The sequence below is a fragment of the Xenopus tropicalis genome, chromosome 5 (genome assembly GCF_000004195.4).
Source record: "Xenopus tropicalis strain Nigerian chromosome 5, UCB_Xtro_10.0, whole genome shotgun sequence".
In the NCBI taxonomy this organism is placed as follows: Eukaryota; Metazoa; Chordata; class Amphibia; order Anura; family Pipidae; genus Xenopus; species Xenopus tropicalis.
Genome location: NC_030681.2, coordinates 22,280,955 through 22,308,540, shown reverse-complemented (window position 1 = coordinate 22,308,540; position 27,586 = coordinate 22,280,955). Strand labels below are relative to the sequence as shown.

Genomic DNA, 27,586 nt, shown 5'->3' with positions numbered 1-27,586 from the left:
AGATAGATAGATAGATAGATAGATAGATAGATAGATAGATAGATAGATGATAGATAGATAGCTTTATAGTTTATAGATTGAATTCGAATGATGTATCCAGATAAAGCAGATTTGCAAAGTGCTTCACAAAGAAACGCTATAAGGAAAGTTGTACAGGCTAAGGAGGTTAATCAATAGCTAAGTACGAGAGTATGGAGCTCTCCTTGGTACTAGATGAATAAAGCTGATTATAAGCCTCTCTAATCATTCCCTCAATAGCCTGGTGCCTGTAGAGTTCATACGTCATCTAATGGAGATATTGAAACGACACTGTTTCAACCAGTTCATGTCTTTTAGATTTCAAACTTACAAATAAAGCATTAGCAACTATGTGATTATGTAGAAAAGGAATATATACCAATATGTTAAAGCTCTGCTTTCATCGATGTTTTTAATGTATGAAATACAAAAGGTTTCATATCCCTTTACCCCACAAACAGTAGTTTTAACGATTTGTTAATTGTGTAGAGTTCATGTATGTAAAAACCTGGGCGATTCATTTCCCACCCATCGCTTTGTAACAGGTTAATTTTTGCAATAATAAATTGAATGGGAAGAAACGCTTCTAGGCTATATGGTGTGACAGGTGAAATACTTGCAATAAAATGAATACTTGGGGCTACAAAAACACTTCTAGGATATGAAAAACTCATATATAAATATATAAATGCATATAAATAAATAAAAAAAGCAAATTCAAACACTTGTGGATGTGAGTGTTGCATGAAACAGGGGGGTTTCTGCATTAACAGAAGTTGTTTGTAGAATATCGCTATAGAGATGACGATGCCTTCTCATCAGAAGAACTGAGACCCCTGCCTTGACTATCACAGGAACACAATTATTCTTGGCTTGCCTTTGCTTTGAGATTATCTTAAATACTTAATGTGTATCAATGGGTACCCTATATATAATTAATAGTATGTGTTCCTCACAGCATAGAAACCTTATATGGTTAACTCAGTTGTTGCCAGTTGACTCAGAGATTAAGAATGGTGCCAGATGGGAAAGTCTTATTTGTTGCTATTAAAATCACCAAAAGCTGTGTGAATAATGTTTTTTTGGGAGCAGGGGTCAACTGTAACCCCCACACATACACAGTAAACCTACCTGTCTAGATCGAACAAGCAATTGTAATCAGTCTTGGTAAAGATATACTAGAGTTACTGTGTCTAGGTTGTGGGTGTTCAGATGCTTCAGTAGCTACTCAGCCTGCCTAAAGGTGCCCATACACGTGAAGATTCACTCGCTTGGCAAGGTCAACCTACGGGTGGGCGATATCGGGGAACATGTAGGCTAAATTTCATCCTTTGGCCCTGGGGCCAAACCATCGAATTATAATGGCAGCAATGGGGCAGTTGGTTCGGGGTCCGCATCAACGAGCCGATGCGGTCCCCAATCCGACTAAATCTTTTAACCTACCGATCGATATCTGGCCAATTTCAGGCCCCTCGTTCCTGCCCCTACACGGGCAGATAAGCTGCTGAATCAGTCCAAGGGACTGATATCGGCAGCTACAATAGGCCCGTGTATGGCCACCTTAAGACACATTCCATGAGAACTCATTAAAGAACAATGAAACCTTCATCAACAATTGCGCCCATCCATTAGGTTGCCTCCAAAATAGTCTATAGTCACTTACCAAGACACTTACCAAGCATGCTTCTTTTTGCAGCTAACAGTAATGAGGCTATTTTCAAAGAATAGGCTGATGGCACATCCAGCTAAGGAAGCCCTCCCTAGTTTTTATGGGCCCCCATCACATTTGTATAAAACACCCATCCATAAAACTTCCTACACTCCCTTACTTTACAGTAACGCAAGTATTACTTATGGAAGGTAGTGGTGAATCAAAATTTTCCCCAGGTTTCTCCGCCCTTTGATTTCAATGGTTAAAAAAAAAGGTGCAGGGAATGGAAAAAGTCACCATGAAAAAGCTCCATCGACTTCAATGCATTTTGTGAATTATCATTGTTTTCTGAATTTTTCAGGGAAATGGGATAGATTTACTCATCACTAATGGGAGGGCTATACATGGCAGAATGGCAGGGAAGCTAGTTTATGTTGCTGGATCCAATATGGCTGCAACAAACTTCTCCTTCACTGAGAGAAGGATTATCTTCAGGCTCATTTATTGAAAAGTTTGGGGTTTTGAACCATAATAAAATATATATATATTTGAAAAAGGCTGTGGAAACAGCCGAAACGTCAGGGTTATGTTGTGAGTAATAAATCATCTTTTTCTACTAATAAGTCCCGTGAGTGCGGCATTTTTTCATTTATTATACATTTTGTTTTGGCAATACTGCACCCGGGCATCCAGTATCCTACTAAACGTGAGTGCCGGCTTCCAAAAGACAGTTATATATATATATATATATATATATAAATCTATATATACAGTATAGACAAGCAACTAGGGTTGACTACTGTTTGGTGAGGTTAAGGTTTTTGGACTTTCCTTGTCCTTTACTCCATGAAGTCAACCAGGTAACTGGATATAGATCTGTCTTTAATTTAGGCGTCTACAGTAGAGGTACAGGATCCATTATCCAGAAAGTTTCAAATTCCGGACTCTGTAATAATAAAACAATACAAGATATAATAAATCCTTATTGGAGTCAAAACTATCCTATTGGGTTTAATTAACATTTAATTTAGTTTAAATTCGTTTTTGGTAGACCGAAGGTATAAAAATCCAAATTACGGAATGATCCATTATCTGGAAAACCACATGTACCATACCTGCGTTACCCTTCAAAATTAATATTACCAACCTTCATCTACCTAAACAAATAAAGTAAGGCGTGGCCCATCCCCTGCATAATTCTGGCTCCTCCCAACATGACAATTAAAGGCGCCATTGTACAATGTTACATGAAATGCATAGAGTCAGTCCAGGTGATAACATGGGGGATTGAAACGTTTGGGCCACTGCCTATATGAAGTATCCTGCTGTCCGAAAAGCAACCCATGGGAATGTTAACTTAAAAATCCATTCTAGTTAAGGTCATTATCTTTCACTTGCGTTGCATTTTTCTTGATCTATCAATAAAGCTGAAGGAGGTACAATTAAAAAAATAGGGCTTTATTTGTTTTATTGATTAAAAAGGAAATTAAATTGTTAGTGTCTCCGCTGGTGCACTTTAAGAAGCAATTCATTCAAACCATAATACATATGCGGATATTTCTTTGGGGAAATAATACCAAAAACTTTGATTTAGAAGTAAAAAGAGGATCTTTCTTAATCCCCGCAATAAAAATTATGTATATATTTTTTCATGAGCCATTGCCTTTCATAGTGTTTGAGGCTGATTCGCTTACTGCTTACCCAGATCTCTCTGTATTCATTGCCATGTTCTTGTATTAAGCTTACCTTCCAAATCAGTTCTACATAAAGGGAAAGTGAAATGATGTTAGGAAGTAAGAATCGGATGAGGACATTTCTGAATTGGGCAGTAAACAAAGATTGTGCATATACAGCACTACAGAGAGTGCTAGGATAACACAATGCTTTATTGCCATTGACGGCTGTAGGCGGTAGAAATCTAATTGACAAAAGGGGCTTTTAGATTTTTTTTTTAAGAATATATGTATTTGTTTCAGTAAGAATGCCATAGATAGACCTAATCAATGCAACCTTTCCTTTGGGATTAGTTTCATATTTTTTATGGTTTTAGAATTATAAATTATCCCATTCTGCTGGTTTCTGATCTGTAAATGAAAATGGCATCTGGCAGCCAAAAAAACAGATTCTAATTTTCTATTAACTAATTTCTACTTTGGGCCCCCCTAATTTATATATGTTTTACTCTGACTTTCTATTACTCTATTACTATTAACCCCTAGCAACTGTACGGGTACTGGGTTTGCTTGGAGGCAGGGCCGGAACTAGGGGTAGGCAGAAGAGGCAGCTGCCTAGGGCGCAACTATTGGGGAGTGCCAGGCAAGAGCCTCTCCCGCCTACCCCTAGTACTCGATCAGTTGTGCATCACGCCGCTTTGCATCGTACACAGCGCCGTGCCCCCCCCCCCACGCTAGAACTTCACATGCGCGGCAAAGCACACGGTGGGGGGTGTGGGATGTAGGTGCAGGCGCGAGTTAGCCGACCGGGTTGCCTAGGGCACCCGGTCGGCTCGGCCCGCTCCTGCTTGGAGGGGTTGAACTTGATGGACTCTTGATGGTCTTTTTTCAACCCTATGTAACTGTGTAACAATGTAACTATGTATGGCTGGTTAAAATTTGAAACAAAAAAATTTGAAACAAAAAATATAAATCAAAAACCACAGGGTTGATGGTTACCCAGCACTTTAATGAACTGTGTTTCTCTGAACTCATAAAGAGGCATCACTTTGCTCTTGCAAATAATATGCTCTCTACAAATAATATAACTTATACTTCTAAGTTATACCTTCTTATGTCTGCCTGCTGCTATTGTAATCACTGAACAAGGGTAAAAACATATGTCCTAAAGTGCCCACCGTACTTCTGTTGGAGCTGCAAACAATGGGCGGAAAGTAATACAGAACAATCTGCTCCATTCAGAGCTGAAAAACATGAATAAATGGCAAGCAATGCAGAGTTCAGTCCATACAAGTGAAAGAAAAAATGGAACAGACATAAACTGGTAGATCAAAGAGACAGTAGTCTGAGGGCACGGTGAGAGGGAGGACAGGAGAAGAGAGAGGGAAATAAAGAGCCAACGTGTGGGAGCTAAAACAACAGCGTGAAACAGGAGGAGTGACGAGATATGGAAAAATATAAAGTTAGGGGGGAGATAGAATTGATAGAGAATGTAGAGTAGAAAATGTGTAAAAGAGTAAAAAAATAAAGGATTAAACAGGACATAGAGTAGATAAAGAAAGACACTAATAGAATGTCTAATATGGGCATCGTGGGTGGGCAAGTTTCATTGCGACCACCAACAGTGCATTGGAATCTCAGCAGCACAATGGCAAAGCCAAACTACAATAGACTATGGGGGTTATGTAAATAAATAAACTACGTTTGCCCAGGAGCAGTAACCCATAGCTACCCATCAGTAGGCAGAATTTACTGGTCACCTGTTTAAAAGCAAATATTCTATTGGTTACTTTGGGTTACTGCTACTGGGCAAATATAATGCCTTTTGTTACATATGGGGGCATATATCTGAGCTGTTAGTCTTTATCAATGAGTGTTGCATTAGGACTAATAATATTGGAATTGATCTATAGAACACAACAGACACACAAACTAATAGACCTGGGTCAGAGGGATAGACAAATCTGTGTTTAGACACATTCCGGCCCAGACTTTTCTATGCTTTGAACCTTTTTACAACTCCTATTCACTATTGTTTCGAAGGTGAAACCTTCCAATGGCTTTCAGTGGCCGAATGTAGCTTTAGAATCATTGCTGAGCTCAACAGAAGAATTCATTTTAAGGATGCATTCAAAAAAAATAGGCATCTTAGATATTATACAAATTTAATAATGGCTCAGTAATACAAGGTGAAAAGGTAATTGTGTTTATTTGTGCAATTTAGATCATATTATAATACTAAAGAGCCACTAATACCTTGTAATTAATATTTGTATCCATGGTGCTTAGTGATATCATCATTTATAATAAGTGCTTAGTTATGTAATTTGTATCATGTGACTCATGTGATTTTTACAAATAATTATACATTATAAAGGAATTAGAAGTGACTTCTAATCCTTATATGTGACAATAGGGGGTTCATTATTCATTTTATATCTAATTAAAAAACATTCTGACCCAAGCAACCCACACATCTGTCACTGACTAGAATACCTGCAATGCTGAAAGGAAATCTATTGCAATATGAGATTATCATATGAATATCACTAATAAAGTGAAAAATAATAACAATTAGGTATAACCTTCCCCCGAAATCCATATATGATAAAATCACAATATATAAGAACCAAATGTGTAAGTGGGAAGGAAAGCTCAATTGCCCCATCACCTCCAAACACACTAGTTCAGGCAGACAACGTAAACCAGCAGTATGTTATGGGGCACCTACAGCTTAACCTTTGTTTGTTCTTAAAAACACACATTAACACCCACCCATTTCATGGTTTTTAAATAATTAAATAAGATTAAGGTGAGCTGTTACTTAGCAGCCATGGCTGAAAACATGGCAACATAATTCTACCAAGAAATTGAACCTATTCCCCCAATTTCAACATAACTGCCAGCCTGTGACTGGAGCTATAGGGGTTAGCCCCACCCTACAGTCCCCCCTATGCAGCACTAAGCATTTCACCCCCAGCAGCATCTTTATCAGGAGATTACACTCCAGTTTTTGTATATAAAATAAATGCAAAAAGCCCTGAATTCTGTTTTCCCTTTTGCATCACTTTTTGCCTCATCATCACAAATTGTGTCATTGACGGACAACCAATGGAATCAGTAGAATAATCATTCGCCTAACTATTAATAATCACCACCTCAGTGCGGCTGTTGGCTTGTCTCCTGTATTTACTAATTAGTGAAGTTTCATATAATGTAGACACAAACAGTTAATTAGCAGTCTGCCATGCATAAGCCTTCCAATATGCACTAGGCTTCCAGGCACATATGGGTCTTTGCTCATTTAAAGCAAAATTACCCCATTCATTTTGTTTTGGGTCCCTGGACCTTGGCAGCTCTATATACTCTCTAATGACATGCTTCATAAATTTTATTGATACTGTAGTTCAAATCAATTTTACCCTAATGATTTTCTGCCCTCCTCACTTATATATGTAGGGGTGTAAAAAAAAGTGCATTTCACAAGCGCACAAGTCTACGGCTTCCAAGAAATAATTCATTCCTGGCCGAGAGAATGATCCGTGTGTGCAGTTTTTGCAGTATAGGAAGCGCTGTCGGAGTGGGCGGCAGAATATTTGGAATCGGAAGCAAAGATCTTGGGAAGAGACACATGAAATTCATTTTCATGCACCTGCCTGGTGTAATCTGTCTCCTTGGAGGCAGTGAGCTTTAATGTAGTGCCCACTCATGTAGTGCCCACTCTGCTCTGTACAATAAATCAGGGGGGCACTGGGAGTAAGTGCTGTTGGTTTTGGGTAACAAAAATTCCATTGACAGATTTTTGTTTTGCTATAGGCTTCATTCCAGTAGTATTATTAACAGATTAATACCCCCCTACTAGTGTTGGAAACCTGTCCTCATCCACAATGCCCTCTGCAGTGCCTACAAGTGAGCAGCAGCCCATGTCTGTGTCAGAGCAGCCCATGTCTATGTAAGAGCAGCCCATGTCTGTGTCAGAGCAGCCCATGTCTGTGTCAGAGCAGCCCATGTCTGTGTCAGAGCAGCCCATGTCTGTGTAAGAGCAGCCCATGTCTGTGTAAGAGCAGCCCATGTCTGTGTCAGAGCAGCCCATGTCTGTGTCAGAGCAGCCCATGTCTGTGTAAGAGCAGCCCATGTCTGTGTAAGAGCAGCCCATGTCTGTGTCAGAGCAGCCCATGTCTGTGTCAGAGCAGCCCATGTCTGTGTAAGAGCAAGCATATGTCGCTCAGGGGGGCTGCGTTTTACACCGAGATCCCCCCCCCCCTTGTCAGTGAATGTGTTAACTGTGTATGGGGGAGGCTTCTTTAGTAATTCCATAATGTACCCCCATGATTAGACATTATGAAAGGAAAGAGCAAAAGTCGGTCTCGATAATAATTATTAGATGCGATTAAGCGGAGCCCTGTGTGCTGCTGCTGCGGTAAAGCAAGCGACTGTCTGCCTTAACCGATTCAGCACCTCGGATATGGACAGCGACTTGCTAGAGAGGCAAGCGGGGAGGGGAGGGGGGGCTGCTGCCTTAATAGCGATCAGCGGCTGGAGGAACTAACGCTGCGATTCTGTGCTCAATAAAGTCTGTCATTTCTGAATCAATGCAAAAACAGCCAGTGCACTGTATAAGCAGAATGCTGTAATAAAAAACAACATTAAATAATTAACTAAAATACAGGGGGAATTCAAGAACAACTGAAATCCCTGACTGCGCCAGTACAGGAATTGCGCCCCGCCGCTCGCTAAAAGTAAAAGTAGGAGCGATTCTGCCAATCTGGTGCCAGGAATGCCCGGCCCTCCTCCTCTCATACACACCTGGTTGGTTCCCAGTGGGGGCAGAGTCGCTGTGTGTGTGTGGGTATCGCTGGCAGAGCGCCGGGCAGGGATAGCACCACGCTGGCTTTCCTTTGTTGTGCGCTGCTGAACCCCTCAATCTCAAAGGGTTAACGTGTTTTTTTTATATTTATTTCTTTCTTTTAATCAGAGGATATGAGCCCATTTGATGTATAGCGCAGGAGGGGGGCTAAGTAAATCTGCACCGTTGCGTTGCGCAGTGACTGGGCGCTCTTTCTTTGAACATTTCAGCAAACTGCGCAGCAGCAGTAGTACATGCCTGCCCTAGGTGTATAATAATAATAGCGTGGGGAATCAGAAAGCCTCGGCTTTTTTTTTTTTCTTTCTTTTTTTCACACCATTATTCAGCCTCCCTCTTTCACATAGGCTCTTCCTCTGCATTGCATCCAAGCTTCAGTGATTTGCTGTTTGGAGACTGCAGATTTGCATAGGCTTCTCCTAGAAGCATATTCTCTCCCCCTGATTCCCTTCATCAGGGCGCACTATTCTCTGGATACATCCTCTGGTATTACGCTTAATAGCCAGAGCACTCACATTGCTTGGGGGGAAGGCTGCTTATTGCTGTGGTTAAGACTTGCTCTGCGAGTAGAGCCACTACATGTTCCATCCAGGAGAGCGCATCAATTTTTATTTCTCAGCAAAGCTTTAGGAAGTGGCTTTTTTTTTTTTTTTTTTTTTTTTTTATCGTTCTCAGTATTTTCTCTGGATATCCTGTGGATTATTACGGCTGGGTTTCATCTAGAGGAAATCCCTTTTCTGCTGGTAGTTTGGCAAACTATGGATCCTTAATTGAAAGGCAGCGACTTGTCGCCTCTTTTGACGCGGAAGGTGGGGGATACGTTTTGGGGAGCTGTTGGCACCTCGGAGAGACGCTTGAGAGATCGGAGTGGGGGGGCCTCTTGGGTCTGGAGATAAATTGGGGTGTCGTTTTGGGACTATGTGCGTGACCTGGGATTGGTTCGATTGGACCAGAAATCTAGGGGCATAGAGGAGACCCTTATGTGTGAGAGGGGACGTACAAATGTCTGTCAAGGTTTAAAAGTGTGGGGAAAAGTTTGTGCGGAGCTGCTGCGCCGGGCGGCTGGGCTCTGTCGGACTACTCCATGCAGCAGCAGCAGCAGCTACGGATGCCGTGGAACTCCAGCGCTGATCCGGGCGTTGGCAGCGCCAGCCTCCGCTTTGCCATGTGGATTGTCCCGCTAACCCTCAGCTGGATCCTCGGCGTGTCCTGGGGGGCAAACAACCTCGGATCGCACCACATTCATCATTTCCATGGGGGGAAACACGTTTCGGCGCCCATCGCGATCTACAGGTCTCCGGCTTCACTCAGAGGAGGAAACGGTGGGTCCCGTACAGCAGCACCCTCCCCCCCCCAATTGCTTTTTATTCAATTCACTTCTAACGCAAAGGGTTAATCACCTGCAGGTTTTATATGGCATTGGGATACAGACATTCACCCTTGCACTGCCAGTCACCAGAGAGTTAATCAGCTGCCAGATTTTACCCGACTCATCAAAAGTTCCAAACATAAAAGGGTTAATCACCTGCTAGATAGTCATGATTCCACCAGAATTCCTTCCCACTCCTCCACGATAGGTTAATCCTCCCATTTTCCCATACACTGCTAGCTAAAAAGGGGTTAATTACTTGGTAGATCCAGGGGGTCTGGCAGAGTTGTCTACACAGCCAACCAATGGAATGTCCATCACCTGGTCCTGTAGGCTACACCCAACTTTCTTTGCACTGCCAGCAAGGAAAGGGTTAACAAGCACTGAATCTAATCACTCCTTGGCCTGGACCATAGAAAAGGGGGTTAATGTCAGATTTGAGACCAAGTTTGTTTGTTTAATTTTTTAACTTGTGATATAGGAAAGTCTTCATTTATCAAAAGTGTGTCAATCAATTTATTTAGGAAGTTATTTCATTTACGGGGGCAATTAGGGAGGTTTTTCGTGGGTCGAAGTTTGTAGACTGTACTCTAATGCCGTAAGAATGAGCATCAGTGGAGAGGCGTATGTTACTGCATGGCATGAATTGGGCACAGAGCGTTGCACGCAGAGCTTCTGAGGGAATGCAGCACATTGCTCTGTGTGTGTAAAGCCCAGAGTTGATACATTCCATATACATACAATGGGCACACACACAGAACATTGCACTGTATAGCAGAGCCCACCTCTCATACCCTATACATTGCATAGAAAGGCACTTTGGCAAAGCAACGCAGAGCATTACTATATAGCAGAGCAGCTTATAAAGGTAGAACAGGTATGCAGAGAACTGCCTTATGAAGATAAGCTCAAAGCCCCATGCTCTATTTATTGCCCAGCATGGGAGGAATTATATGCAGAACATTGCACTGCAAAGCACATGAGTTAATCCTTAATTTGAAAGCCCCCCCCAAATGTGCAAAGCTATGCAGAGCCATACAGTACAAACGACAGGAGTTGCACAGCAAGGCAGGTTGTGCAGAGACATCTAATGCTTATACACTGGGGCTTAGCTAGGGAAATTGCATGCAGAGTATTGCATTATTCAACGTATGGCTTGATGTTCAGTGAGATTCACAGGAAGGTTGTATATATATGTGTGTGTATGTGTGTATATGTGTGTATATATACATATGCATCACATTACATAACACAGCAGACATGCACAGAAAGGCAGGAAGGCACTGCATGGACGGACACATATGGGAGCTGAGATTTACTGTAGATATACATTCTGTAAAGTGGTGCTTGCTAGAGGCTGCTATTCATTCTCCTTGTGCCTCTGACAGTATTACTAATACTCACCGTAGCTGTTTGAACATCTCTTTTGTCCATATATTCCTTTATTTTTTTATATTTTGACCTAGTGGTTCAACCTGGCTATTGTTCTGCATTCGCTTATGGTAGGAATAGAGAGAGGTGCTGTAATATCTATGGATTATGGCTCCATTAATATAAGAGATTGTTTACATGCAACTGAGTTTGAATCTTTCTTTTGTGTTAGACTCCCAGACAAAGGGCTCTGCCTACTGTTGCCTGAAGTATAATTATTGCCTTTGTACAGAGACATTGCACATTGCACCTATTCACCTAATTACCCCCCCCATTTTCTTTCATAGAAGGTAATGTCATATAAGTCATGGTGAACATAAAGCCAAATACTAATCATAATAACAGGGAAAGCACCAGGCAGACGGCTTGTGTCGGGGAGAGAAAAAGAAATAAAGCACAACTTGCCGCCCTTTAATGTTATGGTTAAATTGGGAAATTATTCTGCCCCGTGTGCATCAAATGTATTTGCATGACCCGGGGGCTGGAAACCTGAAAAATGGAAGTTAACCAAGTCTTCCTGCCTATTATCGGTGCAAGTCGGAGACAATCACAATCACTTTCATATGGAACTTGATGTAGTTTCCCAAGGGGAAATAGACTGGGAATGCAGATTTATATTCTGTGCAGAAAGAGCTTACTCTCTGGGGTCTGGAGGCCTTTGTACAGTTTCTAGGAACATTAGTGCTAAAGAAAAAGGAAGGGGTAGTGGGGAAAAAACTAGGTCATTATAACAATGGATTGTTTTATACTATAAATTAGTATAGTTTATATCCTCTTGGTTAATGTTCATTATCTATCTATCATCTATCTATCTATCATCTATCTATCTATCTATCTATCTATCTATCTATCTATCTATTATCTATCATCTATCTATCTATCATATATCTATCTATCTATCTATCTATCTATCTATCATCTCTTCTCCCTCTGCATCTCTCCCTTGCTGTCACTGCCTGTTTCCATATCTCTCTTTCTATCTCTCTCTTTCTGCATTATGTCCAATATAAATACATAATATACTTCAGATATGTTTTGCAGTGCAGACAAAGCTCATCGTTAGATACAAAAAGAAACTAAAAGCAATGATATAAACAGTTGATCCCTGCCCTTCTTCCAAGCTATTTATTAATCTATGATGATGTAATTGTTGCACATATGTGGGCTGGGTGTGCTTTGCCTAGTGGTAGTCTATTTTATCTCAGTTGTTCCTCCATTATTTTGTTATACTGGTGTTGCTCCTCTGGATAATGGCCAATGAGATCTCTGCTGTTAAATGAGGCCTTTCTGTAAAGCTATTCTGACCATTCATCCTCTTGGAAGATCTTTAGAAGTTGATGAGTAGTTTGGGTATATGGGAAAAACATTAGCTTGTGAAAAGTCCAAACTCCCATGATGGTGATGAACTGCAACTGTCAGCTTCCTACATACAGTCATTAAAGCATGTTGGAGATTAAAGTCCAGCAACACTGGGGTCAGTTAGGAAACAGTGTTATAAACGGTCTTTCTTGACATAAAGTGGCCTATACAGTAGCAATTTTAACATGTACTCTTTATTCTTGAAAGTCATGTTGTTATTACTGCAATTGCATGTAAAAGCCTTCTCATGTGGGTGTTGAGTCGAATCAAACTGAAGGCTTTCAGTAAAACTCTTGGAGCTGTTTTTTTTATTGTTAACAGCAAGTCATTTATCATTGACAGCTCCTAGATTCATGTGTCCATAGCAAAACCCTCATGGATTCCCATTAACACTAAAGTCCCTTAGGCTAGAAAAAAATAATGATATTTCATTATTCTTCTGACCAAAGAGAAATAATTCTATAAATGTGGTCCCTACAGGAACGGCAACCTTACACCAGCCCTGGGACCTAAGTTCACATTGGCTCAAATAATGAGATCTGTCAGCACAGTTGAGGGGCAATCAGTAGAGGGCGCTGCACCACATTTTAGGTTATAGGCCTTTGGCTACACCCTTGATCTTTCAAACTGACTCTGGGGCATTAAGTACAACTGGACAAAAATCTAGACTTGTCAGGTTCATAAAAAAAACAAAAACTGGGCACATTTATACCTGGGGGGTAACCTGGTTGCAGCGTATCAGTAATTAGCTATGTTCTGTAAGCAGCAGGAATGTGCTTTCTGTCTCAGGCCTGCATTTAACTTTTGAAATATTTACCCTGTTTGATCAACAAAGCACCATAATTCCCCCACCAAACAGCTACTGGGATTTATAGGGAGATTGGGAGGAATGCCTGCACTTTAGCTCATGGCTGTAATATGTACAAATGAGTCAAATCTAAGCCAGACTATCTTCGCTTGATTCAATTCATGATGCTTTGTGCTAAGGGAGTCCATCAGCTATTTGTTTTTCTCAATCACATCTCATTCACATGATTGACCCATAAGCTATGAATGGCTTTCTTTGTATATATATATGAACCAAAGAGTGAATTAAATCCTTTCCAGTTTGCTCATCTCTAGTAAGGTCAAGCTGAAAGAATCGTGATCATTGTAGAATTTATGACTTTTTATTTTTCATTTTATTTATATTCATCTTAGTGAACAGCTTAGGCTATTTATGTGATATAAATATACATATTCAATTCAATTCAGATATCAGTTCTGGTTCCAGAACATTTCTAGTTAGGAATGGTTGGCTGTCAGTAATCCAATGGAGGACCTCACCACAGGGTGCCGGATGGAAATGATTATACATGGGTTGCATATATACATTTACCACCTGAACGTTCAGCTTTAACCCCACAGTTTCAGTTCAAATTGGAAAAGGAAACCTAGTACATGTAAAGGATCTGTTGTTTAAAATTCTACAAGAATGCCTTTGGTTTTCTGAATAAGGGGCCTTGCTGTAATTCGGATCACCATACCAAGTCTTCTAAAATCCATAAAAATGTTAAATAAATCAGAGTTGTTCTGCCACCAATATGGAGCTTAGTTACCCTCAAGTACAAGGTACTGTTTTTATAGCTTATTTACAAATTGAAAAGGATGACAGCCACACTTTAAAATAACATATATAAGATAGACTGTATTGGATATGGCCTTCCTGTATTTCAGGGATTTCTGGATAATGGGTTTCCTAGATTTCATGCAAGTATCAATTTCTCCCCAGGTTAAGGAGAAGTGGGAGTCAGCAAATAGCATTGTTTTCCCTCAGGCGTCAGTTGACTTGACTGCCCCTTTGGTTCTACTCACAACACTTACCCAGATCATCTTGTTAATAATGTTGCCATTAGCCACTTTACTGCATTCATGTCTTTTTGCATGTTCTGGAAAGTCCACCACCCACACCTAAAACACTTTTTTAAACAAACTCTATATGGAAATAATACTCTCGCATGTTTGGTTTGCCATGAGATGACTCAGCTAAGATCTATTTGCACCCTTAAGCCTGGGTCACACACACAGCCCTATATAATATAATTAGATCTTGGTAGGAACTAGTTACTCCTTGATGTATGAGCCCAGGGATAGTTGGGAGCAGGTGCAAGAAGCACAAAAAAACTGCAACATCATCTCTAATGTTGCCTTAAGCCTTCCAGAAGCTGGCTGCTCCACCGTCACACATTGCAGTCATAACTCATTTCGCTGATGCCGCAGTCAATATGGAATCCCAAGAGACCCGTTTTGGAGACTTTCTCGTGGCACACATTACAAGTTGGTGTCCTATCTGCCCTCAGCCTATGGGATTAGTATTATCTCCTTAAACACTGGGCTGTTGCAGTATGACAATGGGGTGTGACTTCCCTAAGCCTGCGATTCCAACGGCTTAACTTATTCATGAAGTACAGTGTGAAGGAATAAGCTCTTGGGGATGTGTGCATAGAAAAATACCAGCACCTTGTTTGCGTTACAGATACATGCTGTCTTTTACAGGAATGGGAATCTTCCCACATTTTTCATCTATATTTATTCATGTATGCATTTCCTTCCAGGTGTCTTTTTTTTCTGCTTTCTCAGTGATCGGATTGATTGATTCTGGGAAAGGCAGCTATCTGTACAGATGCATTGAGGGGATAAAGCAGGTTCATTAGCAGTGATCGCTCATGCTATCCTTTCTTTTAACGTAGTTTTGTAACCGTACATGCCCATTTGCCTACCCAAAAAGACAAGGCACATGCCCACTGAATATCTCATAGACTTAATGTAGGTGTAAGCTGCTCTGTTTGCTGGCAGTGGGAGATGGCGTGCAATCATCTAGTTTACAGCTTCTCTTTTGTCCTTTTCCCAGTCTCTAAAAAAAAAAATCATGACAAAACAGACAAAGGAGTTGTTTAGCAACTGTAGATTTCCTTGGTTTATAGCGGCAGAAGAAACATGCATGCTCCTTGCATTAACCTAACATATCCCTGCATTTCGTGGCATTGATTTTCACTACAGCTTGTCCCTTGTTATTTAAATGCCACATAAAAAAATATGGCTTGCGTGAACATTTCATCCTGGCGCTTGAATAAACCCATCTGGATAACCAGAATATTGAATTGCAAGCAAAATAACGTGAAATCAAAGTATTAAGGAGTGTGCCGTCTGATTGATTTAATTGCATTACAGTCATTTGATGCCAGCAATACTTAGATTGTATTCATACTGTATTCCATGCAGAGTGCCCCCCCTCCCTTGTGTACTTTAATAATACCTCCTGTTTTATTTTTCTTCATTTTCATTTCTTGCTATGCCTCATTTACACTCTCATGAATTGTCATTTACAAGACTTGCAAGGTGGCGAGCCACATCTCCTGGTTAACCTTTGCATATTTATGGATGCTGACCCAGTTTCTGGGACTGTGGCGGTTAGAAGGCATTGCATTTGTATAAGAAACCCTGCTTGGAATTTTCCAAGACTAGAATTTGAGCTGTATGCTAGATGATTATGGTTGATACCTTTAAAAATGTCTTGAGGAATAATCAAAACGGAAGCAAATGCTTTCTGCCGGTGAACAGTATTGTGTCAAATCATGTTGCAATATATTTTTTTCTCCGATAAAAAACTGTCCCCCCCTGTTATGAATGTTAAGCAAAATAGAAAAGCTCCCTTTATTGCATTTGCAGTAATAATGTGGGTGTTCATTCAGATAATGACCTTGATTACGCTTAGTGGCAGAAGTTCTTTTAACTGTAGAATTGCCATTATCTGATTGGCAGAGGCACGCAATCCGAGGTTTTATTGCTAAACCACTGTTTCACCACAGGATACGCCGCTTAAGCCTGTGCTGAACTGGGAAGATCAATCAATGGAAAAATTGCTGCATGAATGGGGGGAAAAAGGTTTTCTGATAAATAGGTTCTTTAAACATGGTGCTACATTTACTTCTTTTCCTCCATTTTATACTTGTATATGTATAAAGCGCTACTTATGTACGCAGCGCTGTACAGTAGAATACATTAATACAAACAGGGGGTTAAAGATAATGGATAAATACAAAGTACACCAATAAATACAAATAAATACAAGGTACAGTTGCAATAAGAGTCAGAAACACAAGATGAAGGAGGTCCCTGCCCCGTAGAGCTTACAATCTATATGGGAGGGGTAACTAACAGACACAAATACTTTAGAAATGTTTATTATTCGCCAGTGGTTTTCTAGTATTTCAATGCTTTATAGAAGATAAAAACAGTGCTACAAGGTTAATACATATTTAACAGATTTTTATAACAGTTTTATCCTATTTGTAAAGCAAAGCTATTTAATGTTTTTGCATTTTCTGGTGCATTAAATTGGATTACAATATATAAGCCAGATAATACCAGACTTTTTAATCTATTTATGCCTTCCTTCCATTTAAGAACATGTGCCGAGCAGCATTCATAAGTTTGTTACATATTGAAACAATTATTGAGATGCCTTCACATATATTAAATATTTAAAGCAGGAGAGATATTGAGTTAGCATTTATTGGATGGTAGAACGGAAAGAGGCTGCATGAGTTGGGCCTACGTGTAAGAACATCAAGAGGGGGCTGGGGAAAGTCACAAGAAATAAATTGGATGAGATGATAGTGGAAAGGGTCTTTGAAGGTTTGAAGAGAGGCGAGGGTTAGGAATTTTGCTAGTGGCATCTGTCGGAAAATATGTGAATGAAACGGTATTATGAGATGCTGGGCCAACAGATGTACCTTCGGATATGAGTATGAATAGTGAATATAAAGAGTTGAAATAATGCAAGGAGTAGATCAGTTGATGAGGAACTAAATGAAAGAGCCTTTGTAACAGATCAAATGCAGGAATATTAGATGGTTTGAGACAGGAATTTTGGGATTCTTAAATGAGAAAGTATTAGATTTTGAGATATGTTAGGTATAACTAAACAAAGTTAATGACTGAATATAATGAAAAACATTCAGTTTAAAGTCAGCCAGTTGGTCCTGGCCAAAGAGCATGTGATGTAAGGTGCAGGGTATCTCAGGCATGCAAACCATGTGTCACTGGGTGGATGAGCAAATCACATTAGATCACATAAGGCAGAAAACATAGACAAGAGCAATCCATTGCCTCAAGCCTGTTGTTTGATGACCACACACACACATGTTTGTTAACTGAATGTCCTGTACTGATAAGCTGTGGCTGTTAATTGGCAGTCTAGTGCATCTGGACTATAGTCATTGTAAGGTGTTATTATCTAGAGATAAGATACTTCTCCGCCGTGTGTATATGATTGGTCCCATATGGCTTATGTGCAGAAAATGTAAGACTTATGTTTAAGAAGCAGAAGATAAGAGTCTAGTATTTATAGAGCAGAATAAGAGACAGCTGTGTGTATGAGGCATAACATACTGTACTTCAGTTACCTTTGCACAAAAATGAAGTACTTTATGCCTGTATAGCTGAAGATGATACTCCCCAAAATAAAGAGAAGAAGGCAAGCACCATAGGTCTATAGTGTAGCAGATGAGAGCATTTTAGTCAGAAAATAACAAGGTGTAATGAATTAAAATGAATTTTCTTGGTATACTTGTCTGAATGCTTCAGTATTTGCATCACTACTAGAGTGGTTTACAGTTGCCAAATTGTGAACTACATTCACTTAGGGGCTGATTTACTAACCCACGAATCCGACCCGAATTGGAAAAGTTCCGACTTGAAAACGAACATTTTGCGACTTTTTCGTATGTTTTGCGATTTTTTCGGATTCTGTACGAATTTTTCGTTACCAATACGATTTTTGCGTAAAAACGCGAGTTTTTCGTATCCATTACGAAAGTTGCGTAAAAAGTTGCGCATTTTTCGTAGCGTTAAAACTTACGCGAAAAGTTGCGCATTTTTCGCGTAAGTTTTAACGCTACGAAAAATGCGCAACTTTTTACGCAACTTTCGTAATGGATAGGAAAACTCGCGTTTTTACGCAAAAATCGTATTGGTAATGAAAAATTCGTAAAGAATCCGAAAAAATCGCAAAACATACGAAAAAATCGCAAAATACCGATCATTACGAAAAAAACGCAATCGGACTCCATTCGACCCGTTCGTGGGTAAGTAAATCAGCCCCTTAGTTGTCATCATTTCATTCCTACATCCATTATAGTCTGGTTTTGTATAAAAGTCCCCCTTTACTTACACACGTATATGGTTTTAAACTCCAAAATGAGACTTCATTTCACAACAACTCCCTTCTGCACCCCTTCTTTTAATCCATATTTCCTAGACCTTCCTCTAGGAGAAAACTCCTAGTCTTTCCTTTAAGCAGTCCATCACTGTCATATCTACATATATGATGAACAGGTTAAAGGGTATTCCTTTAGAGAATTCTGTTTTAGAAAGAAGCTGAGTTTATAGACAATAAAAAACACTGTACATAGGGAAGATATGAGGTTTCCATTTAGAGTTCTCTTCTCTTAGAGTAGAAGCTGAACACCTTCACTTTGGAGAAGAGATAATAATTACCCTGTGCTTATAGTGTAGAAGGCAAGAGTCTTACATTTATTGAAATCAACCTGAGCTCCTTATGTTTAGAGAGCTGGAGACAAGGGCCTTGGGCTTAGGGAACGGAATATAGAGAGTAGATGAGTATCTTGACTTAAAAGTCCTTTAGTTCAGTGAGAAGAACATTAGCAATATAAGCTTAGGAGAAGGCAGCAAGTGCAGGTATTGATAGAATTTTTATAGACATGTGCCTTATGTTTAGGCAGAATGCCAGAAATTAGAGAGGAGGAAATTTGCCTCCATAATCTGTATATAAAGGGGGTGGGCAGAAAATGAGCGCTCTGTATAGGCAGCAAGAGGAGATATCTTTGCGCTCAGTAGATCAAGTGCTCTGCTTGAACTCCCCATATACTGCAGTAATTTCACAAGCTAAGAAACCCCAAACAGCAGCAACACAAACAGCAGCAATAATAAGAGCACATGTCCCAAAGGTGACATTTGATTCAGTTTGTAGTGAAATTTGGCCATAAAATATTATTAAAAAGAAAATACAATTGATCATGATGTGACAGACATGAATCCTGTTATTAAGAGTAATGTATTTATGTCAGAAATAAAGAATGGCCTGTCTTCGCCATTCCTGCCTCCCACATATTTTTTGCCGTCTCTGACAGTGAAGTTCTGCAGGTTCCGTTGCTCGTCAGCAGCAATTAGCTTCTTGTAATAAAGAGAGACTTATTAGCCCATTTGTTGGAGAAACGCTCATACACTATAGTAATGTAAAATGTGCATTTGAATAATGTACTCACCTATTAAAGTGATAAATGCAACAACCCCCTCCATCAAAACTAACCTTTTCTTCTGCGAATGGACCTCTGCTCTTTTGTGCCGTTGCCCACCCTGTTTTCCCACCCCTTCTCCAGAAGATCTGTAATTTCCCGCATTCTGTTAACACCAGCTATTTCTTCACCCACAAAGTTCCTCTAAACAGATGGTCATTAAAATGTATAACGTCCGCTTGGCTTTAAAACTTAAAACGAAGGGGAAAAAAGTCATAATTTTCTGAAATAACTCTGGGAACTAATTACCGAGCTTTTTTTTTTTTTTTCAGTCGCAGTCTAAAAATGGCATTAATTATTTCAGTATTTAATAACTGTCAGAAGCAAACAAATGCTTAGCGATTGTTTATATGGTTGAAAAGCTTAGTAGCTGTAGTAGAAAAGGTGGTAGTAACCTTCTAGGGCAGTGATCCCCAACCAGTGGCTCGGGGGCAACATGTTGCTCACCAACCCCTTTGATGTTGCTCCCAGTGGCCTCAAAGTAGGTGCCATTTTTACATTTCTGGCTTGGAGACAAGTTTTGTAAGCATAGAGTGCACATGGGGGCTACCAAATAGCCAATCACAGTCATTATTTGGCACCGCCAAAGAACTTATATGATATCAGGCTCTGTTGGGCTGACCTGCTCTTACCTGCTGATGCCTACCTTGGGCATACAAAGGGCATCTCATAGATGGAGAATATTTAAGGTTTTTCCTCGTTATAGGGAACACCCAAAACCTAGATAGAGCTTGTCTTGTGGATGTATCCTTTTCATTGTAAGGGTTCAGTAGTAATTAATAAGCATGTATTATGGCCACGTATATGATTTCAGGCTCTGTTGGGCTGACCTGCTCTTACCTGCTGATGCCTACCTTGGGCATACAAAGGGCATCTCATAGATGGAGAATATTTAAGGTTTTTCCAGACTTAACTTACTCAAAAAAGACCAACACCCACACATACAGTATACAGTATGTATATAGTTTTAATCTCTCCTATATTTGGTCTCCCAAAATAAAAATGTCCTTTCTCTGAGCAGTTTAATTTGGTATGGCAGGTACACTGGACATTTTACTGGACTAATATGTTTTTGTTTATTACTGAGACCCCAGACAAGTTCAAAATCACTAAGGTTAATGCTCATTTAAAAGGCACCTCCGTCCTCTGGCTTGGATCTGCAACTCATAGCAACCCTGTGCCAGCGTGCACACTGCAGCCCTATCCTTACTGCCTTCCCAGGTCTCTGTTGTAGCCTCTGCCCACCAGTGCTTCTTAACCTGAGCACCCCAATGACCCACAAGTGAGGTGATCTGGTAGGGGGTGGGTGGGGGCACACCTATATGTCAATCTCAACCTACGTCTCATAACTACAGTTTTGCCTAAGGTAACACTCCTACTTTGCCCCTGGCCTAATGGTTAATAGTCATCAGAATGTTCAGAGCTTTTAAGGTAAAATAACTAGCAACTGTTACAGATAAAGAAATAAGCTTTTTTTCTCACCCAAGCCACTATTGTTTTATTTCTAAAGTTCCATGGAACACCACAGTGCAGGTGAAGGTCTGTTTAAGCAATCGGTAAAAGCTTTAAATGGCAAAACTTTAACCAGTAAAACATTCTTCCATGCACCAAGTGGAATGAAATATTATGTAAATCCCAATGAGTCATTTTAATTTTTGGCATAACTAGTATTTTAAAGATAGAAAAAGCAAAGAACATTTGCTTATCAGACTGCCTTGGCTTACTGCGAGTCTCAAACCTACTGCGCACTTTCCATACTCTCTTCTTCTATCAGTATCCAGAGAAGGAAAGAGCCTGGGATTAATGACGACAAAAGCATTGAGATAAGACCGGGGTACACAATTACTGGAGTTTCAGTGTGCTGACATACATTTTTATCCATACACTCTGCATTTAATAAAGTAGAACTCTGCCCATATATGACTCTGGTGGTGCATTGTGCCTTTATCCAGCGCTGCCCAAAGGCCCCTCTCAAGCAAAGGGAAATTAATTTAAGGCAGTCCTATGTATTTTTGATGTATCAAACTACTCATTTACAAACCATAACACCCGTATAAATGTTTGTCACGAGTTGAAAGATTCCATAGAAGATGAATATTCTCCATAATAACCTTGAGGGTGTTGTGCAGCCATTCTGCATAGGTACTGTAGCATCTTTTTATTTACTGCCAGCTTTATTGTCTACTTTGAATCACTATAGTATGTTGTATCTGCACACAGGGCACAATCATACAAAGACTTTTCTCCTTCTTTAGATCTTGGGCTTTTAAATGTGCCTAATTTTACTTACATTTGACACCTGCTGCAAATACAAGAGTTATAACTGGTGCAAAACATCTCCACTTAGGGTCCATGCACTTAGCAGTTGCTCCTGGTGCAATGATCTATGCAGGGTATACTATAACATAACACAGGGTGCAGAGTGCCATCAGGGTGTACAGGATTTTCCTGCACCTTCCAGCCCCTGGCACTCCCTAGTGTGCACAGGAGTCACCCATGTGTACCCCAACACCTTTGCCCCTTCTGAATACAGAAGCATCTTCAGAACAAGACACAGTACACTAAATTCTAAATCAGTACCCCCCAACTGTCCTGATTTTCACAGGACAGTCCCAATTTTAACTGCTCAGCAGACTTTATTGAAAAGTCTCTCATTTCCCTTTTGATCTCCTGCACTTAACACCAAAAAAAGATACAAGGTTTCTGAAACTTAATTAAATAAGTAGCTTTTGGCAGAGAGCCCAGAATACTTAACAGGCAACACCTGCACTTAGATATGACTGTAACTAATAAGTTCTCTTTGGGGGAACTGACAAATTTTGTAAAATGGGAGTGGTATTTAGGGGGCATGGTTGCAAAAATGGGCGTAAAACATGCGCCATTTCTTTTTGTCTATCTTTACATTTTTCTAATGTTGAGAGGTATGTAAATCAGACTAAATAATATTGAAAGCTAAGCTCTGATTGGTTGCTACACATTTCCATAATGTGTATCGCCTGCTGGCTGAGAAGGCTGTTCTGCTCAGCCAGCATCTGTCCAACCTGCAGACTACAACTACCAGCATTCCCTCTGGAGGCCTGAATGTGGGACATGCTGCATATGCTAAAAACATCTGTCTTAATCCGTAATGTGTCCTCCAAGGGGCCCCTACAATGCTAAGGGCCTAGGGAAGATGCCCTCCCTTTCCCTAGACTCAAGCTAATGTTCATGAGGAATGGGGGATGGAATCGTTGCACTACAAGTCTTTTTTCTGCTATGAAATCTTTTTGATTATACTGTGGAAAAAGCAATAACAGAAACACATAATTTGGACAAAGCCCAGACCATAGTCCGTTGGAATCCATTACAATTAATAGCAAGACAACTATAATAATAATATTGCTATCAGTGCCAGACTTTCCATTCCGGCGCTTGTTTGGTCTTTTATTTTTTCTTAAGCACTGACAGCCATGGTATGAATTTCACTATCAGTTAATTATAAATCCTTAATGATCCCATTTCATTCTGCTGTGTGGCTATTATATTGCAAGGCAATTAGTCCAAGTAAGTAAACTGAATGGGGAATACAGTCATTCGGTGGGATTGATACATGTTTTCTATCCAAGCTTTATTGCCTGCTAGTCGAAAAATGGTCATTTTTATTATACAAATAGAGAGAGCAAAAGCAGGGTTGGACATTTAGGGTGTAGGGAGTGTAAATTATTAAGGAGGGGGTTCACCTAAAATGAATTACAAAATCACTGCAATTGGTTCTATTGTTTTAGTTTTCCTTGTCTTATTTTGCTACTACAGGTCAAGACAAAGGGATGGATTTAGTATACATAAACCAGTTTCAGGAAGCTTATTTTTTACTTGCATTTTCTCTATAGTAAAAAGTCAACGGGGGTCATTTATTAAGTGCAGCACAGAGAACAAAGTGTAAAAAATGGGCACAGTCCACCATGTTTGTTGCACCATGTGTCCTGCACCTCAAAAGCTGCTGGTCTTTGTGCTCCAAAACTGCATTTATGAGTGGTGCTTGGGGGAATGTGTCCTGCCAACACTTTTTGCCCCTTTCTAAGATGTGTAATTCAGACCTACAAGCCATAATGAAGCCCTGTACTTATGGCAGGCTGTAATGCCTTGTGCGCTCTGCAGCTCAGGCCAAATATTTCAATGGGGTACAGCCCATAGGACCAGATTCAATTCAGTGAGAAAAAAGTAGATTCAATTTGAGATGCAGTTCAATTCAGAAAAACGTATCTCACGGTTTATCACGTGGAAACTCTATTAAAGTATATGGGAGAAGACAGGGACTGAATTTGGAGAAGAGTTTTTTCTCCTTGAATCAAATCTCGTCCATCAGTTTTCACATGATAACCCATGAGATTTTTTTCTCACTGAATTGATTCTGGCCCCAAGCAAAACCCCAAGCATTGCACATAATAAATCCTGTACAGGTATGGGACCCCTTCTCTGGAAACCCGTTATCCAGAAAGCTCTGAATTACGGAAAGCCCGTCTCCCATAGAGTCCATTTTAATCAAATAATTCAGAATTTTTCCCTGTAATAATAAAACAGTACCTTGCAATTGATACCAACTAAGGTGCTTATTGGAGCCAAAACAATCCTATTGGGGTTAATTAATGTTTTATTGATTTTTTAGCAGACTTAAGGTATGGAGATCCAAATTACAGAAAAGACCCCTTATCCGGAATACCCTTGGTCCCGAGCATTCTGGATAACGGGTCCTATACCTGTACCAGTAACATCACATTAAAAGAAGAAGGGGAAGCTCACCTTTAGCTTTTCTATTTTTATGTAGACAAGGTACAATTTGCACTTAGTCTTCATCTTCTATGATTTTTGGGTTATGTAATTCGTTCTCTGGCTCTCAAGTTTAGAATTTCAAGCGGTATCTGGTTGCCATGATTTAATAACCTCAGCAACCAGGCAGCAGTTTGGACGTCAGAATGCAAGATGAATATCCCAGTGGCCCAACAGAAAGAAAAACAATAAAGAATAACAATAAAATTGAAGCCTGGCGTTAGATTTTATTCGATTTTTTGGAGCCAGCATTGCCAACAAGCAGAGAGCGTTTTTAGCTGCAGGAAGAAAAAGAAACAGAATAGGAAGGATGAGAAATCAAACACTGGGGAAAATAAAACAAATGTAGACCAAGAGAAAGGTTTCTTAGAACGGCTGTGTGTATAAGATGTGAACGCTATTCACATGACTGCATCTAATTAATGGCAAAGGAGATTTTCTAGATTCAAAGCAGGTCAGCATTTCCACGTGACTGCATACAAATCAGTGGTCAGATGCTTAAACTCCTACAGCTTTGCTGCATAGTGTGCATGGAGCCACCATAGCATCAACCCAATGTTACTGGCAGGTCCAGAGTAGAGTCAAGTACAAAGAGATCCAAACAACTCCCCAGCTGCATAAATACTATGACAGGGATCCCCAACCTTTTTTACCCATGAGTAACATTTAAAAATAAAAAAGTGGGGGAGCAATGCAAGCATGAAAAACTTCCTAGGGCATGACTAATAAAGTCTGTGATTGGCTATTTGGTAGCCCAATGTGCAGACTACAGAAGTCTTTGTTTGGCAGTACCCACGGTCTTTATGCCTCCAAAACTCACCTCTAAGGGGCACATTCATCAAAGTACGAGTTTGAATCCCGAAATGGGAAAAATTCAGATTAGAAACGATAATTTCTGATGATCGCAAATATCACAAAAATGCTTACGAAAAATGGGAATAGTCACGATAATACCGTATTGGCGATCCGAAAGTCACAAAATTTTCATATCAAACGATCGTAAACGGCGGGAAAACCTTTCCGACTTTGATCCTTCTGTGCATGATTTTGGAAGCCTCCCAAGTAAAGTCACCATACTGAAGCTTGAATGAAGCTGAAACTTTTGTGCTCGGCGCGACAATACTATTTTGTTGCACAAATTTTGTCGCAAAGTACGAAAAAGTTGTGCAAAGTACGAAAAAGTCGCAGAAAATACGCACAGTACTGCCAATTTTTTTGTATTTCGTACCTGTTGTACTTTGCTAATTGTGCCCCTTAGTCAAACATTCAAAAATAAGTACTTTCTTTGGGCCACTCGGAGCAACATGTGGTTTCCCGAGCCTCTGGGTGGGGACTACTGGTCTATGGCATCTTCCAGTCCAGTTCTGGTTACTCATGGCACTTATTAACCATCTGTTGATGCCAGTTTGCATTCATATCAACTGAGCATTTGTTCACCTGCTGAAGTACAAAGTTATCGGAGAGACTCTACTTGTTCCCCATACCCTAAATCCCTTCCATGGAATCAGTAGCAGAACCAACTGCTTTACTCTTCAGCCCAGACATTCAAAAATAAGTACCTTCTTTGGGCCACTGGGAGCAACATGTGGTTTCCCGAGCCTCTGGGTTGGGACCTCTGGTCTATGGCATATTCCAGTCCAGTTCTGGTTACTCATGGCACTTGGTAACCATCTGTTGATGCCAGTTTGCATTCATATCAACTGAGCATTTGTTCACCTGCTGAAGTAAAAAGTTATCGGAGAGACTCTACTTGTTCCCCATACCCTAAATCCCTTCCATGGAATCAGTAGCAGAACCAACTGCTTTACTCTTCAGCCCAGACATTCAAAAATAAGTACTTTCTTTGGGCCACTGGGAGCAACATGTGGTTTCCCGAGCCTCTGGGTTGGGACCACTGGTCTATGGCATATTCCAGTCCGGTTCTGGTTACTCCACTTGTTAACCATCTGTTGATGCCAGTTTGCATTCATATCAACCGAGCATTTGTTCACCTGCTGAAGTACAAAGTTAATGGAGAGACTCTACTTGTTCCCCATACCCTAAATCCCTTCCATGGAATCAGTAGCAGAACCAACTGCTTTACTCTCCAGCCCAGAGCTTATCTCCTCCACATCCATAACATAAAAACATCTTTTGACACTGTTTATATGTCAAACCCCGATCTTCAAACATAGGTTCCTTGTGAGCATAAATCTTGTGGATTACCCAGTCACGCTTTTTCCAGTCCAAGACAAGACTGAACACCGAGCAGGACTTGCATCAATAACTACAACACGGGGGCGCATAAATTAATCTGACGTTGTTGGAAACTTCACTCCGCACCTCGCATTTTTTGAGCCTTAATTTTAATTACATAGACTTTTTACACTAGTGTTTAACAATCCCAATATGCTGTATCAGTTCGTTTTTTTTTTTTTTTTTTTTTTTCCTTTAATGTCGGCTGCGAAAGAATTAACATAAGTTTGAGTAAAATGAATAATAAATTAATCTCAGTCAGCAGAGTAGTTAATTGGATGCGTTGTTAAATATGCATATTATGTATTAAGGTTTATATAACATTGGCGCTCCTGTCAGCTTGGCTTGTCATCATGAGCCATGGAAGGGGTTTGATCTAGTCAGCGGACAGACTGCAGTGCTGGATTCAGAAGTAGAACACAGCTGATGGATTTCTGATAAACATCTCAATACAAGCTCTGCTGCCTCCGAACATAGAGAAGCTATTGATTGACTGTTGTGCCTTTACAAGGTCTAAATAAATAGCAACTATCCATTGTAGCTTATCAGCAGCAGCAAACACGCAAGGACTCAAGCCTGTCAAGGCTCATTTGGAATCAGTCTCACTCATGGGAGGACAAGTCATATTTAGCATCAGGGCTCGCTTGGCCACCGATGATATTTGTTGTGTTATTTGCTATAATGTCTAAAGCGATTTGCCATTTATTCTTCCGCATTGACAATAGAAAAAAAGTTCAATATTGATGCATACATCCAGTAGAAAGAAAAATATGTACTGGGCAGCAACTCTTGTACAGGTATGGGATCGGTTATGCAGAAAGT

General features: G+C 40.2%; 1 protein-coding gene across 25 annotated transcripts in view; it reads left to right on the top strand.

The window, feature by feature from the left end:
* Positions 1–27,586, top strand: part of nrxn1 (neurexin 1) — a 919,306-nt gene that overhangs the window by 601,129 nt on the left and 290,591 nt on the right. Inside the window, exon 1 of one of the 25 annotated variants that reach the window (XM_018094139.2) lies at positions 8,354–9,528. The exons of 21 other annotated variants lie outside the window; for them this stretch is intronic. In XM_018094139.2, the coding sequence (XP_017949628.1) occupies positions 9,291–9,528 (238 nt within the window). In that variant the 5' untranslated portion in view covers positions 8,354–9,290. Of the gene's footprint in view, positions 1–8,353; positions 9,529–27,586 lie in introns of those variants that run through there. 3 more of the 25 variants (XM_004914747.4, XM_012963877.3, XM_018094138.2) reach the window with 3 other exon arrangements.